This window comes from Myotis daubentonii, chromosome 4 (genome assembly GCF_963259705.1).
Source record: "Myotis daubentonii chromosome 4, mMyoDau2.1, whole genome shotgun sequence".
NCBI lineage: Eukaryota > Metazoa > Chordata > Mammalia > Chiroptera > Vespertilionidae > Myotis > Myotis daubentonii.
This window is the reverse complement of record NC_081843.1, coordinates 11,388,330-11,403,032: the sequence shown is the minus strand read 5'-3', so window position 1 is coordinate 11,403,032 and position 14,703 is coordinate 11,388,330. Positions and strand designations below refer to the sequence as shown.

The 14,703-nt window shown below is 41.6% G+C and overlaps 1 protein-coding gene across 5 annotated transcripts in view; it reads right to left on the bottom strand.

Annotated features, from left to right (window-relative positions):
- Nucleotides 1-14,703, bottom strand: part of XPO6 (exportin 6) — a 133,858-nt gene that overhangs the window by 56,035 nt on the left and 63,120 nt on the right. For all 5 annotated transcript variants that reach the window (XM_059692450.1, XM_059692449.1, XM_059692447.1 and 2 more), the window contains 2 exons: nucleotides 12,536-12,662; nucleotides 6,430-6,539 (listed from right to left, as the gene is read on the bottom strand). In XM_059692450.1, the coding sequence (XP_059548433.1) occupies nucleotides 6,430-6,539; nucleotides 12,536-12,662 (237 nt within the window). The remainder of the gene's footprint in view (nucleotides 1-6,429; nucleotides 6,540-12,535; nucleotides 12,663-14,703) is intronic.

The window sequence follows — 14,703 nt, the reverse complement described above, 5'->3', positions numbered from 1 at the left end:
TCTCAAGAGAAATCTGAAATCCACTAAACAGCCTGGCCAGTATGATTCAGTGGTTAGAGCATCATTCTGTGCACTGAAGGGTCCCAGGTTTAATTCCAGGTTAGGCACATACCCAGGTTGAGGGTTTTTTTTGTTGTTGTTGTTTAATTTTTATTGATTTCAGAGAGGAGAGGGAGAGAGAGATAGAAATATCCATGATGAGAGAGAATCATGGATTGGCTGCCTCCTGCAAGTCCCCCACTGGGGATCGAGCCCATAACCCAGGCATGTGCCCTTGACCGGAATTGAACCTGGGACCCTTCAGTTCACAGGCCAATGCTCTATCCACTGAGCCAAACCAGCTAGGGCCCAGGTTGAGGTTTTGAGCCCTGGTTGGGCCCTTGCATGAGGCAACCACCTGATGCTTCTCACATCAATCTTCCTCTTTCTCTCCCCCATCTCCCTTTTCTCTCTAGAATCAATGAAAAACATATCCGTAGGTGAGGATTTTAAAAAAAAAAAATTTAGCCTGGCCAGTGTGCTAAATGATTAGAATATTAGCCCACTCACTAAAGGGTACAGATTTGATTCCCAGTCAAGGGCACTACCTGGGTTGCAGATTCGTTCCCACTTATCGCCCCCCATCCAAAGCCCCGGTCAGGGTATGTGCAGGAGGCAACCGATCATTGTGTCTCTCTCACATCTGTCTGCCTGTCTATCTGTGTCTCTCGCTCTCTCTCCCTCCCTTCCATCCTCTCTGAAAATTAATGGAAAAAAATACCCTCGGGTGAAGATTAACAAAAGATAGATAGATAAATAAAAATAAATAAATATATATATTTTTAAAATGCACTAAACAGTGAAAAGGAAAAGAGAACATACTAAAATTTGATAAAGCTAAAGCTCTGCTCAGAGGGATTTTAAAGCTTTAAAGGTTTAAGTATACAATAGAGATAACCTACAGACCTGTATGGCTCAAGCCACAGATGTGATTCCAAAAACATCCCAACTTCTGAGAGTTATATAAAATTCTACATGTTAAAGCAACTACATCGTAGATGCTCAGTAAGTATATGAGGAATGAAAAAACAAATGGACAAATAAATAAAATACGTAGGCAATAAACAGACAATTCAAGTTGGATAACTACTAAGGACTGAAGCATAATCCTGGATAGCTTTTTCAACTCTGTAATGAAATAACTAAGACCAAAATCATTTACTCTCTAGGGAAGTCAAAGGCATGAATTTCTCTTAGCTAGAGCTAGAAAGCTACTGGAGCCTTCATTTAAAACTAGTTAACATCTTTTATTAATTGTATCAAAATGTCATGTTTCATAATGGCACTTCTTCTTTATTAAGCAGAAAACCCACAAGAGGGAGGGGGGGGGGGGGGGAAGGGCAATTTTTTTTCATGCTCACCCACTTTTGTTTACAGTTCAATCTAGTGTCACCCAGAATCCCTGACTGGTCTGTGGCCAGCACTTGTCCGTAGTTTACAAGTCAATAACTTTAGTTGCTTAACTCACTTCAGGTTTCCTCATCTTCCTGTAAAAATAAGTTTCTACACAGGTGGCTCCCTTCACATTAACAAGCACAAAGAAAAGAGAGCAAGAGAGAGAAAAGGGAAGAACACCAATACATATTTACTGAGCACTTACTGTCAGCCACAGTGCTTTACACACACTGGTTCATTTAATTTTCTCAACAACTTACAAGATAGGTACAACCATCCATAAAGTACAAAATGAGGAAAAGTAGAAAGAAATTCAAGTCTTTCCACACCACCTCAAAATGGCAAATCTGGACAATGAGCCCCACCAGCAATTCTTATTTTTTAAATTGATTTCAGAGAGGAAGGGAGAGGGAGAGAGACAGAAACATCAATGATGAAGAACCATTGATCGGCTGCCTCCCTCACATCCCACACTAGGGATCTAGCCCAAAACAGGAGCATGTGTCCTGACCAGGAATCGAACCATGACCTCCTGGTTCATAGGCTGAAGCTCAACCACTGATTCACAGCCACTGGGCCCCACCAGCAAGTTCAGCTGGGTAAGTTACAGAACTTTTTTACTCCATTAACATTGAAACTCAAGTTCTCTAAAATCCCCACCAGTTCTGATCAAGAAGCACTGGAGTATTCTCACTGAGCAAGGAATATGCAGAGCTCCAATTTCCAAGCTCCTAAGACCAAAAATAAATCCATGTACATTTGTGCTTCTAAATTTGTAGCCTACAATGTCTACCACATTGTTGTCAGTGACGAATGATGCAAAACCTTTAAACCACAAGGGACAGGAACTCAGTGCTGCCTCTATGACTTAACCACACCTACACTTCCCACTAAGACACTGAGAAAACATTCTTGACTACTTCCTGTAAGATCAATTGTTTCTGAAATTCTGGCTCAACCACAAGTCTGATTCCAAAAGCACCCCAACTTCTCTCAGATATATTTTATCGGTTGAAAAACATTTGACCATATTTATAAGCTCTCAGATAAAATGAATGTGGTAATTACCAATAGCCAGTGCTCTTTTTCAGCTGCTTCTGAAAAACAGCACAGTCTGATATATTGGGGTCTTTTATAACTAAAACAGTGGCTACCAAACTTTCAAAACTTCCATTTAAAAACTTTTGAGCATATTTGTATACTGTACAGTATAAAAGGTGACAGATACAGTTTATCAGGTGAATTTCAACTTTTTTCTTTGTGGATCCCAGTGGACTACTTATACAACGTTCAGTCTACTACAGGTCAGTCTACTACCCTAGACCACTAAGGGGTATCTGATGGACAAGCAAGTCTTCAGATGATGGTTACTCTTTCACAGCATAAGCCACAGACCAGCTCTGAAGGCTTGGGGTTTGGGTATTTTTGTTGTTTAAAGACATAAAAGTGTTGTAAGTGTATGCTTTTAAAAAAAAGTCATGCCCCAATCCCATGGTCGGCAAACTGCGGCTCAGGAGCCACATGCAGCTCTTTGGCCCCTTGAGTGTGGCTCTTCCACAAAATACTGCGCATGGGCCACGAAGTATCAATCGCACTGTATGTGCGCGCCCGCACGTGGTATTTTGTGGAAGAGCCACACTCAAGGGGCCAAAGAGCCGCATGTGGCTCGCGAGCCGCAGTTTGCCTACCACTGCCCTAACCCATTTGGCTCAGTGGATAGAGCATCGGCGTGTGTACTGAAGGGTCCCAGGTTTGATTCCAGTTAAGGGCATATGCCTGGGTTGTGGGCTCAATCCCCAGTAGGGGCATGCAGGAGGCAGCCAATCAATGATTCTCTTTCATCATTGATGTTTCTATCTCTCTCCCTCTCCCTTCCTCTCTGAAATCAATAAAAATATATTTTTTTAAACAGTCATGAAAAATTAGAAAGCCTCATGTAGGATGATAATCAAATGATCAATGAGAAAAATCCCTAGTGTTAAAAGTGGTCAGCCAGGCCCTACCCGGTTTGGCTCAGTGGATAGAGTGTCAGCCCACAGACTGAAGGGTCACAGGTTCGATTTGGGCCAAGAGCACATACCTTGGTTGCAGGCTTGATCCCTGTTCCTGGTTGGGGTTGTGCAGGAGGCAACCAATCGATGTGTCTCTCTCACATCGATGTTTCTCTCTTTCTCTCCCCCTCCCTTCCACTCTCTCTAAAAATCAATGGAAAAATATCCTCGAGTGAGGATTAACAATAACAAAAAAACAGTAGTCAGCCAGAACCACTGACAACTGTGGTATCAGATGCTATCAAATAACAGGTGCCTGGGCAGATAGGTCAACATCAGCAGGAAGGCTAAAGGCCTTTAGGCTCTTCAGGGGCCCTGTCACTTAACTCCATGGTCACCACCATAGCCAAATGGCAGCAACATCATCTATTATTATTACTGTTGGGGTCAAAGCTGTGACTGAGTGTCTAATCATATGTTAGGTGCTGTGCAGGTATTTTATATATATGATTCTAGATACATCCTAGCCAACCTTCAAGACAGGTATTAGTATGCTAATTCTGCAAGAGGAAATCAATGTGGTCAGCATATAACCTGACCAAAGTAGCACTGCTACCATGAAGCAGCAAAAGAATTTAAACTCTATACCACTGATCCTTGCATTGGGACAATAGTCTGTCTAAGTGTATATTTAACAGTAATAATCTGTTAGTGTACATTTTCTCAATGAAACCATATTCTCCACACCTAAAGCACACTTGTACTATGCTTTAAGAAGGATTTCCATATTAATCACTTCCCCAGTTTATTCTTTCAACAAGCCTGAGAAATATGAAAGACTATCTACAACTAAATATAGCAAAATTAGGCATAGTCCCAGGACCAAACGATGCAGCTGTTAGGCATCCAAGAAAGAGAATTTGGCAAAAGCGCATTTGCTTTGAAGAATTTCATTCAAAAACACAATTACTTACAGTTAGCAAATTCACCAAAACAGGATCTACTGTTGTGTAATAAGGTTTGTGATACATGAATGTACTACCCATAACCACACGTGAGTTGGCACCATAGCAACTTGGAAGCTATTTTGCAATCACAAAAGTAATGTTTGGGAAAAAAGTGCAAATGTTTAAACTTAAAATGCAAATATTTACAACTAGTGGCCTGGTGCACGAAATTCGTGCATATTAAAAGGGAATTAATTAGAGGAAATATTTTAATATTGCTATTTGTGCTTACTGTATAATAGAAGTGTCAAGAGATGAAAGAAAATTAGTAAAATGTATATGAAAATCTCCCTCCTGTCAGAGTCTGGGGCACACCACGGGACCCAGAGTCAAGTCCCCGCCCACCCGCACACACCTTGAAATTGCACGAGACCCAGACCCGGCTGGCCCCACCCCTGTCAAGCCTGGCAGGGCGGGGGGCACAGCCTCAGGTCCCATGGCCCTGTGAGAGGGCATGAGGGCGTGATGACCATTTGCATATTAGCTCTTTATTATATAGGATTTTAAAAGCTCATAAAACCTCAGCAGGGGAAAGGGTTTTAGAGGTCCCATCCAACCTCTTCCCAGGCGGGGATTCTCCTCACCACCTCCATTTGGCACATTTCTAGGGAAGGCATGCTCACAATCTCCACCACCAACCACTGGTACCATTTACAGAGCATTTATAATGTGCCAAGCATTCTAAATACATTAGCTCATTATTTCTCAAATGAAGTAATGACCACAGTGTACAAGAAACACGCTTTCTACCTGCAAGCAAAAAAATGAGCTTAAGAAACATGGGGGAAAAACATTTCCCCATTTTCTATTTTAATGCTAAGCAAAATAAGCCAGTCAGAGAAAGACAAGTATCACATGACCTCACTCATAAGTGGAATCTAAGGAACAAAATAATTTGTTGAACAAAATAGATCCAGAGACATAGAAGCATGGAACAGACTGTCGAATCTCAGAGGGAAGGTGGAGTGGGTGGGTGGGAGAGAAGAGATCAACCAAAGCACTTGTATGCATATATGCATAACCCATGGACACAGAAAATAGGGTGGTGAAGGTCTGGGGTGGGGATGGGCTAGAAGGGTCAATGGGAGGAAAAAGGGGACATATGTAATACTTGCAACAATAAAGATTAAAAAAAAAAATTTTAAATACATATATTTCATTTTAAAAGTACAAAAGTAATTAATTATCTGTGGATTACAGAATTATGGGTAACTTATCTTCTTTATATTTTCTATCTTTGCCTGGTTTCTAAAATAAATACTTTTCCATGACAAGTATTTATTGCATTATTTAGGAAATTTTCAAACACATACAAAAGGAGTAAGAATATAATGAACCCCAAGTTCCTACCAACTAAGTTCAATCTCAACCAACATATGGCCAACCACTTCCCCCTCTCTTCTCAGTGGATTATTTTATTTTATTTTATTTTTTCCCCCCAGTGGATTATTTTAAAGCAAATCCCAGGTGTCACATCATTTCATCCAATAAAATACTTCACTAATGTCATTACAAACAACACACAATCCCCAGCCAGCGGGGCTCAGTGGTTGAGTATTGACCTATAAACCAGGAGGTCACAGTTTGATTCCCCATCAGGGCACATGCCTGGGTTGCAATCTCGATCCCCAGTGTGGGGCGTGCAAGAGGCAACCGATCAATGATACTCTCTCATCATTGATGTTTCTATCTCTCTGTCCCTCTCCCTTACTCTGAAATCAATAAAAATATATATTTTAAAAAGAAACACACACACACACACACGAAGCATATCACACCTAAAAAAATTAACAATATTTTTTTTAATCAAAAAAAAATGTTTTCAGAAAATAAAGTATTAAGGGGGGAAAAGAAGAAAATACTAAATGGCATTACTACTTTAGGTTATGTGACTCAGTTTCACTGAAGAGGTCTGGCTGCATGGCTGACCCTTCAAGGCCATAAGAAAAACTGGCAAAAATGTCTATTTCTATGTTATCAACATTTCTGGGGTTTACCTGTTGAGCACTGCTTCCTTGTCTCCCAGACGACTTTTAATTTTACTTGTCAGATAGTCCAAAAACAGTGTCCAGATGTCCAAACAAGAGAAGTAACCTTCATGAGTAGGCTATGGTGCAAAAGAAATCCAGACAATGAAATTACTTAATGCAAATACTCCTTAGGAACTCACCCACCAGTATACTTCTACCAGAGTGTTACAAACATAAATCTAGGTTCCCTCAACTTCCTGGTGTCTTTTAGAGGGTCTTCACAATTAGGCCTGTTGAACCTAACGAGACAAGGGGATCAAAGACATAGAAGCATGGAACAGACTGTCCAATCTCAGAGGGAAGGCGGGGGTGGCAGGATGTGGAAAGAACATAATTGGTGGCAGGATCAGATGTAGAAAGAACACGTCATTAGGGAGATACTAAGTGGGACAAATTGAGTTACAAAATAAGCCGAGCAAACACCTATATTAAAATCTGAGACAGTGGTAAGAAGGACTCTTTCAGATTATCCAATTCAAATCTGTTCACAGAGAAAGAAACTGAGATCCAAATATATGATTTACTCACACTCAGGGGGAGGAGCAGGGCCTTTTACCTCGGCAAATGCTCTTTCCACGACATACCATTACAAAACTGAAAATAAATTCCAGTGGCTCCCAAGGTGCCACGTTTACACATTTGAACATTAGGAAAGACCTAACCGGTTTGGCTCAGTGGATAGAGCATCGGCCTGCGGACTCAAGGGTCCCAGGTTCGATTCTGGTCAAGGGCATGTGCCTTGGTTGTGGGCACATCCCCTGTGGGGAGTGTGCAGGAGGCAGCTGATCAATGTTTCTCTCTCATCGATGTTTCTAACTCTCTAATCCCTCTCCCTTCCTCTCTGTAAAAAATCAATAAAATATATTTTAAAAAACAACAACAAAACATTAGGAAAGACCATTTGCAGTCTTCTTACATAACAGACTGAAAATAAGCTTGTTAAGTCTGACTCTCAGGCATTATCTCATCTGCAGAAGTAGGGGTGTCCAACAGGGTAACAGCATCTCTAACCCAGTGTTGATAAGGACAAAGTGAGGACAGGAGACAAAGTCTTTGTAGGATCCTAGCGCTGGACCATTTGAGTGATTGCACTGACAAACTCTCTGGAGAGCTTTCCGCTCTATTTCCTACAAAATCCAGGCATTATACTCTCCACCATCTAGTCCTCCTCATACTAGTGCATATTCAGTTTCAACTTGTGGTCCCTCGATCCCTTACATATCCACTCAAATTCTTGCTACCTACAAGAACTCTTTGGTTTTAGTTGTGATTGCTTGATTGAACCACATATTGGTAGCGGGATCAGATGTGGGAAGAAATAATACTATCATCTTGGATCAGTTTTCCTTCCATTTCTGATCCACAAGGAAATCCAGAAGTTTACATGGACATGTATGAAACTTGCCCAAGGAATAACTAATGTTGGGTGGTAGTGTGCAGAGAGAGTTATGTGCCCAGTTGAGTCTGAGACTGAAAACTATAACTTAAAAAACAGCAGACTCCAAGCTCACAACCCGCCAGGCAGCCCTGGCACCTGACGGCTAGAGTTCCATCAGGACCACTGACAAGCCATCCTCAGAAAAAAGAAAGACCGCTTCCTATCTCCACTTAGGACTTCAAAAAATGCAGGACATGTCCATGACAAGAAATGACACAGACGATTAAGCAGGAAAACAACTGATAAGCCACATGGAGATAAGGTGGGCAACTGGTGGGCAGGCACTCGACTTGCCCAGCCAGGAGATGTAGTCTTGTCCTGGCTTTTGGCTTGCTGAGCTTCCCTTAATTAAGTCACCCAGCTATCCTTCTCTGGTTTGAAATACCAGCCCCCTTCAAAGAACACAACTGACCAGATGCACATGGAAGTGTATTAGAGAAAAGCCACCACATAAGTCCAGGTTTTATGGTGTTGTCAAAATACTTTATAATTATACACGTCTTACCATGCCTTTGAATTAAAGATGTACTATGTGTGTGAAGACTGGAAAAAAAGGTGGGCAGATAAACCTTTTGTAGGACCTGAAATATTGCCACTCACATCCATATATGCAAGCCCCACTGTGAGACCTTGTGTATAACCCACATCTGGCCACTGACGATTGCTGTGGGTATAGACTGGTAAGACTGTAACAATTATAGGTTGACTGCACTTTTCAGAACCCACACAAGCCCATTTTTTAAATGCACCTGCACTCAGATTTACTTATCAGATTCCAGGGATAATTAATCGCTAAAGATCCTGACAAGTTTCTTTAAGAAACTAATGATACCACTCTTATTTGCAAGTGGTGTCTAGTGGTTAGTTGTCATTTGCATTGGTCTATGTGATTTTTTAAAAATATATTTTTATTGATTTCAGAGAGGAAGGGAGACAGAGAGAGAGCTAGAAACATCAATGTTGAGAGAGAATCACTGATCAGCTGCCTCTTGCACACTGCCCACTAGGGGGGTCGAGCCCGCAACCCAGGCTGACAGGGAATCGAACCATGATCTTCTGGTTCAAAGGTTGATGCTCAACCACTAAGCCACACCCGGCTGGGCTGGTCTATGTTATCTTCACAACAGTCCTGGAAACTGGACAGATGTATTTTTCTACTTCCCATTTCATAGATAAAGGAGCCAAGGCTCAGAATTTACCTGCCCAAGGTGACAAGATAAGGAACCGAAACAGAACTAAAATGGGGATCTTGAGATTCTGGTCCAGAGCCCTCCCGACCCCCCAGCCATACTATCTCAGAGTTTAAGGAAGAAGGGGCAAAATGAAAAATGCAAGACCAAGAAGGAATTGGTGATGACACAGTAAGAGAAGAACAGGAAGACAGAAATCATATGATTATTTGCAGACGCCCCAGGGCCTCAGCAAGCAAGGAAAGTGACAGTGGCGGCAAACACCTGGTGAGCACTAGTGGCTGGAGGGACTGCAGCAAGACTCTTAGGTGAGAAAAACAAAGTAGAAAAAGGAAGAGAAGAAAGATACTAACACCATCTTTATCTTATTTTTTATCTATTCTTTCAAAATATGTTAACCAATACCAAACTTTTCATGAATTTATAAACAAAAGGCAAAAATATTGAGTATATCCATAATAACCCTGCAGACAAGAGAAGAGCCATATTTCCCCACTTTACAGTGAACTAAATTATGATGAAGTAAGTTCACACTGTTAGTGAGTAGATGAGAACTTAAAGCTCTCTCTATAGAGCATTTAATTTTTTATTCTTAAATTGTATCCAAAAAACTCCCCAACCACCAGCTCCTGATGTGCCCTGCCATCTCTTCTCCACTCTGCCTCTCCAGCAAAGGCTGCCCACCCTGTGGTAACTGCACGGAGCACCCTCCAGATTCCCACCCCTCTGCCCAATACTCAGCATCTGCTTCTGCCCAGACCTAGAGGACACCACAGTCCAAGAACCTGCACCCAGAAAGAAAGGTCCTCACTCAGGAGGCCACAGAGCAGAAGGGAGCTCAGCTGACAGAGACCTGCAGGTAAAGGAGGAAGAAGAGGTTGTTGTTTGTTTCATTATCACATGTATTTCTTTTCCCAGCATATAAATATGTGTATGTGTATGTGTATGTGTATGTGTATGTGTATGTGTACGTATATAAAACTACCCTTTTCAGTTCAATGGAGAACTACAATGTAGGATTCTAGTGAAAGAATCATAAAAGACGAACACCGGGAAAGACACTGAAAATGCCCACTGCAGCTGCTCACCTTAGGTAAGGAAACTGAAATCAAAAGAAACAAAATAGACTTTTGCCAAGGACACAGACTTAACAGAAACAACCAGAACTCAACAAGAATTTTTTAGTCCAAATCCAAAGAAGTAGTCCTAAGACATGCACACTTGAACACATTCTTCTACATCATATACACTAAAAGATCCCTTTTTACCTTGGGAGCAAAACTTCAGGACATTTTCATTCCATTTTCCCAAACAGACTCCTTCTTTCTGACGTCAGCGCTGGCTCGTTCTCTCTTTCATTTCTGCTGCACTTGCCCTAGGCCAGTGGTCGGCAAACTGCGGCTCGCGAGCCACATGCACCTCTTTGGCCCCTTGAGTGTGTCTCTTGCACAAAATACCACGTGCGAGTGTGCACATACAGTGCAATTGAAACTTCATGGCCCACGCGCAAAAGTCAGTATTTTGTGGAAGAGCCACACTCAAGGGGCCAAAGAGCCGCATGTGGCTCGCAAGCCGCAGTTTGCCGACCACTGCCCTATGCTATCTATCAAATCCTTCTTTTTCCTGGTCCCCTTTAGGATCTGTCTGGACCCCTCTCAAAACTTTCCCACCTTTGATGTCTCTTTCTCCCTCCCACCCTCACCTTCCTACATTCCACCCCCTCTTCGGTTCCTCCTGAGGCCTGGGGAGCCAGCACGTTTTCCTTCTTGCTCTGCACTCACTGGACTCTCTGTCAGGCATCTTGACACTTGGAGGTCTGACAGAGTCCAGTGGTGATGGCACCAGTCTACAGTTACCGAACATCACTGAGTTGAACCAATACAGCCTGTGGTTACCCTCCTCCACCTGGGCCCTTCCTTACCAGGAACGGTTCGCCTGACCACTGGGTGCTCTGACGGAGTGCCAAGCACCTCCTTGAGGAAGGCTGGCTCGCACACTAAATCCTAACTCCAAGTTCCCTATCACATACACACACCTCTCCCAGCCTAGACCCCTGACTCTCCTCTGGCCCCATTAAGCTACATTAGAAGTTTAAACAACCATAAAAGTCTTCTTATAAAATCAGATGCCCTCACCGACAATTTCATCCCGAGTATGTACCAGCAGAAAGAGCTACATGTGTACACCAAAAAATGTGTGCAAAAATGTTCACTGCAACATGATCCCTGGTCACCAAAACTAGAAGCAGCCCAAATTGGCAGAGGAATAGATTTTCAGACAATGACTTACTAAAATCAATGAAAAAGAACAGCTACTACCACACAGCACAGATGAATTTCACAAGCATAATACTAAATGAAAAAGCCAGACAAAACAAATATACTTTGTTTGTTTCCCTTAGAAACTAACCTGGGATGTTAAAGTCGGGACTGGGTTGTTACTTCAGGGAGAAATGAGGGGGAAGTGACTGGGAAGGGACAGGAGGAGATTTCTGGGGGATGCTGTTAATGACTAATGTTCTAATTCTTGAGTTAGGTGCTGGTTACACGGTCTGCACTTTTCTGTATGTGTGTGATACCTCAATAAAAAAGCTGATTTTAACCACACACACAAATGGGCACAAGGGATAGGGTATGAAGGAAATGTCTATAACTGGGCTGTGGTGATGATGGCACCAGTCTATAATACCTGACGTCACTACGTTGTCCCATTACAGTGGGTGAATTTAGTAGTATATAAATTTTACCTCAGTAAAGCTGTTAAAATATATACAAATAAAAAGTACTGGGTCACTAGAATGTAAACTCAATGGAGGCAAGGACTTTGAAGATTATATATACCTAGCTCCTGAAATATAATAGGAACTCAAAAAATATTTGTTGAAGGGGGTTGGGGATTAGGAGAATGTATGCTTCTCCAACAACACCATAGTGGTTAAGAGAGCACAGAATGGCCCTAACTGGTCTGGCTCAGTGGACAGAGCGTTGGCCTACGGACTGAAAGGTCCCAGGTTCGATTCCAGCCAAGGGTGTGTACCTTGGTTTCGGGCACATCCCCAGTAGGAGGTGTGCCAGGAGGAAGCTGATAGATGTTTCTCTCTCATCAATGTTTCTAACTTCCTATCCCTCTCCCTTCCTCTCTGTAAAAAATCAATAAAATATATTTAAAATAAGAGAAAGAGCACAGACTGTATGGGTTCAAATCCTGGCTCCATTGCTTACTGTATGATCCTGAGCAAGTTATTTTTTGTGCCTCAGTTTCTTTACCTGTTAAGTGAAGATGATAATAATAATACCTACCTCACTGGGTTGTTATGAAGGATAAATGTGTTCATCTTTACATACTAAGCGCTACAAAATGTTTGGGAAGTAAAGTCATTCTTTCTCCTGAAAATAACAAAGCAGACTTTTGGGGGAAAAAGGGATGGGCAATTCTGGTGCATTACCTGATGAAATGTGTACTTAAACAAAAGTGTCAAAAATTCCACCACAGGGAACTGGGAGTAGGACTCAATTCTTCTTAGGTGAACACTCACAAAGAGCCGCAGAAAGTCAGTAAACTTCTCGATGTAGCTAAATAAGAGAAGACAAAAGGTGACAATGAGACACGCAGCACATCCTTAAAAGAAAACTCAATCCAAATTTCTTTCAGTAAAGAACTATACATATTTATATTTTCAGTTAAAAATATAAAGGCCTGCAACAATTACCTACAGGTCAGGCAACCCTTCATTCCATTACCACCTGAAACATAGCAGAAAAGCAACTTTAATCCTCAAACACCATCTATGAAGCATTGTATAAGCTAGTGCTCACATTTTCTGAATCGTTAGTGTTATGGCCCAAATAAGTGAAAGGAAATTATTCTAAAAAGTCAATGGGCAGATCATGTGTGTCATTTCAACGTGGCAGGTCTGGAAGGGTGGTTTTCTTTGGTAGGAGGCCAAAATATTAAAATGAATGTGCTAAAAACCAAAACAAGGCTGTACAAAAGGCATGGCATCCAGGCAAGATACAGTCAGGCCTGCCCTGTGTTTACTTAGCATCGGGAGCTAATTAAACACAGCGCACCCCAATCCACTCCAAAGTGATTCAAAAACAAGGGAAGAAGGCTGTGAGAGCTGGAAAAGCCTCGGGACAGTTTAATCTGACGCTTCATTTTACAGAGGCCTGGAGAGATGAAGCGATCGGCCCAAGGTCACTCAGCCAGCTCATGGCAGAATGGGACACCATCCACTCTCAAGTCAGTGCTCTCTTTTCACATCACAGTGAAGCCCCAATCATCTGTATTCCCAAAATCATTTCACAGAAGAGTGTGGGTCACAGCTGCAAGGATAAGAGACTTTTGTTATTAAACACACAGCACATCATCACTCTCACATCTCAGAAACTGTCATTGTAAGCCCCTACATACCAAAAGGTGATTAGAAAATGAGATGGACATAGCTCCATAAATCACATTTCAGAGAGCAATAACAAAAAGATACAGACATAACAGGCCTTAGCCAAAAATTAAATAATGGCTAAACCAATTCTTGACACTCATAACTGAAAAATCCAATTTTTAAAAAGCGCAGACATATGAAATAATAAAGGGGGAGAAGAAGACTTTGTCTCCGAGGAGCAAAATTAGGCCATAAATAAAATGTCCGATATTGTTCTTGGGACCTATTTGCCCTGAGGATGGCCCACTGGTCTTCCTGCACACATATGTAAACTTCTTTGCAGCTTTAATAACATTCATTTGTTTGATAAGGATCATGGGGCCAAATTCTTGAAAAACAGTAAGGCACTGAAATCAACTGTTTCTAGGGTTCGAAAAGGACAAAGAGACTTCTCTCTGATGCCTTTAATCACTAATCCAGAATGAGCAGGAACTCCTCATTCCTCGCTCTGCTTATTACATTGTATTTTTACAGGAATTTTCAAAGTCACCAACCTGTTTACTGCTCTTTAGAAAGATTCACTCAATTCCCTAGCACCCGTAAAAGAACAAAGAGAAGTCATGGGTAAAATATCACGCAATCTCAATTTTATTATAATCACCAACTCAAATTTTTAAAGAATGCAAACAAGGCTGTTCAGCTGCTAAAGCTACAAACTTTATTTCACCTCATTTTCTTTCCCTTGCCCACCTTCTGGTACAGGTGCTAATGAGCAGTAGGAAGTTAGGGGGAAAGGCAGTGGAGAAAGAGAAGCAAAGGACCTGGTTAAGTAGCACCTAAACAACGGAGAATGGACTTAGCTGTTTAGAATTAGTGGTAGGGACCCGAGAGCCAGGAAGCAAGCACACAGTATTGTTTATGTCACCTTTCTGCTTCCAGGCACCTCTCAGCTTTCACAGGGCAATAGGAAGCATAGAATTAAAATATAAAACCAAGAGCATAAAAGTTACATGTAACAAAATCAGTACAAAGATAATCCATGACAACATTTCTATACCACGCGAAGATAAGCCACAACAAACATTATGCTACAAGTAAAAGTCAAAATCACTGATATTTTATGCTTGATACAAGCAGTTAGATTTTAACATGAAAATACAGCCTTTCTTAACACAAGCCAGAAAAAATATAAAATGGTGTTTGAATACTAATACCTTTGAATTTATATA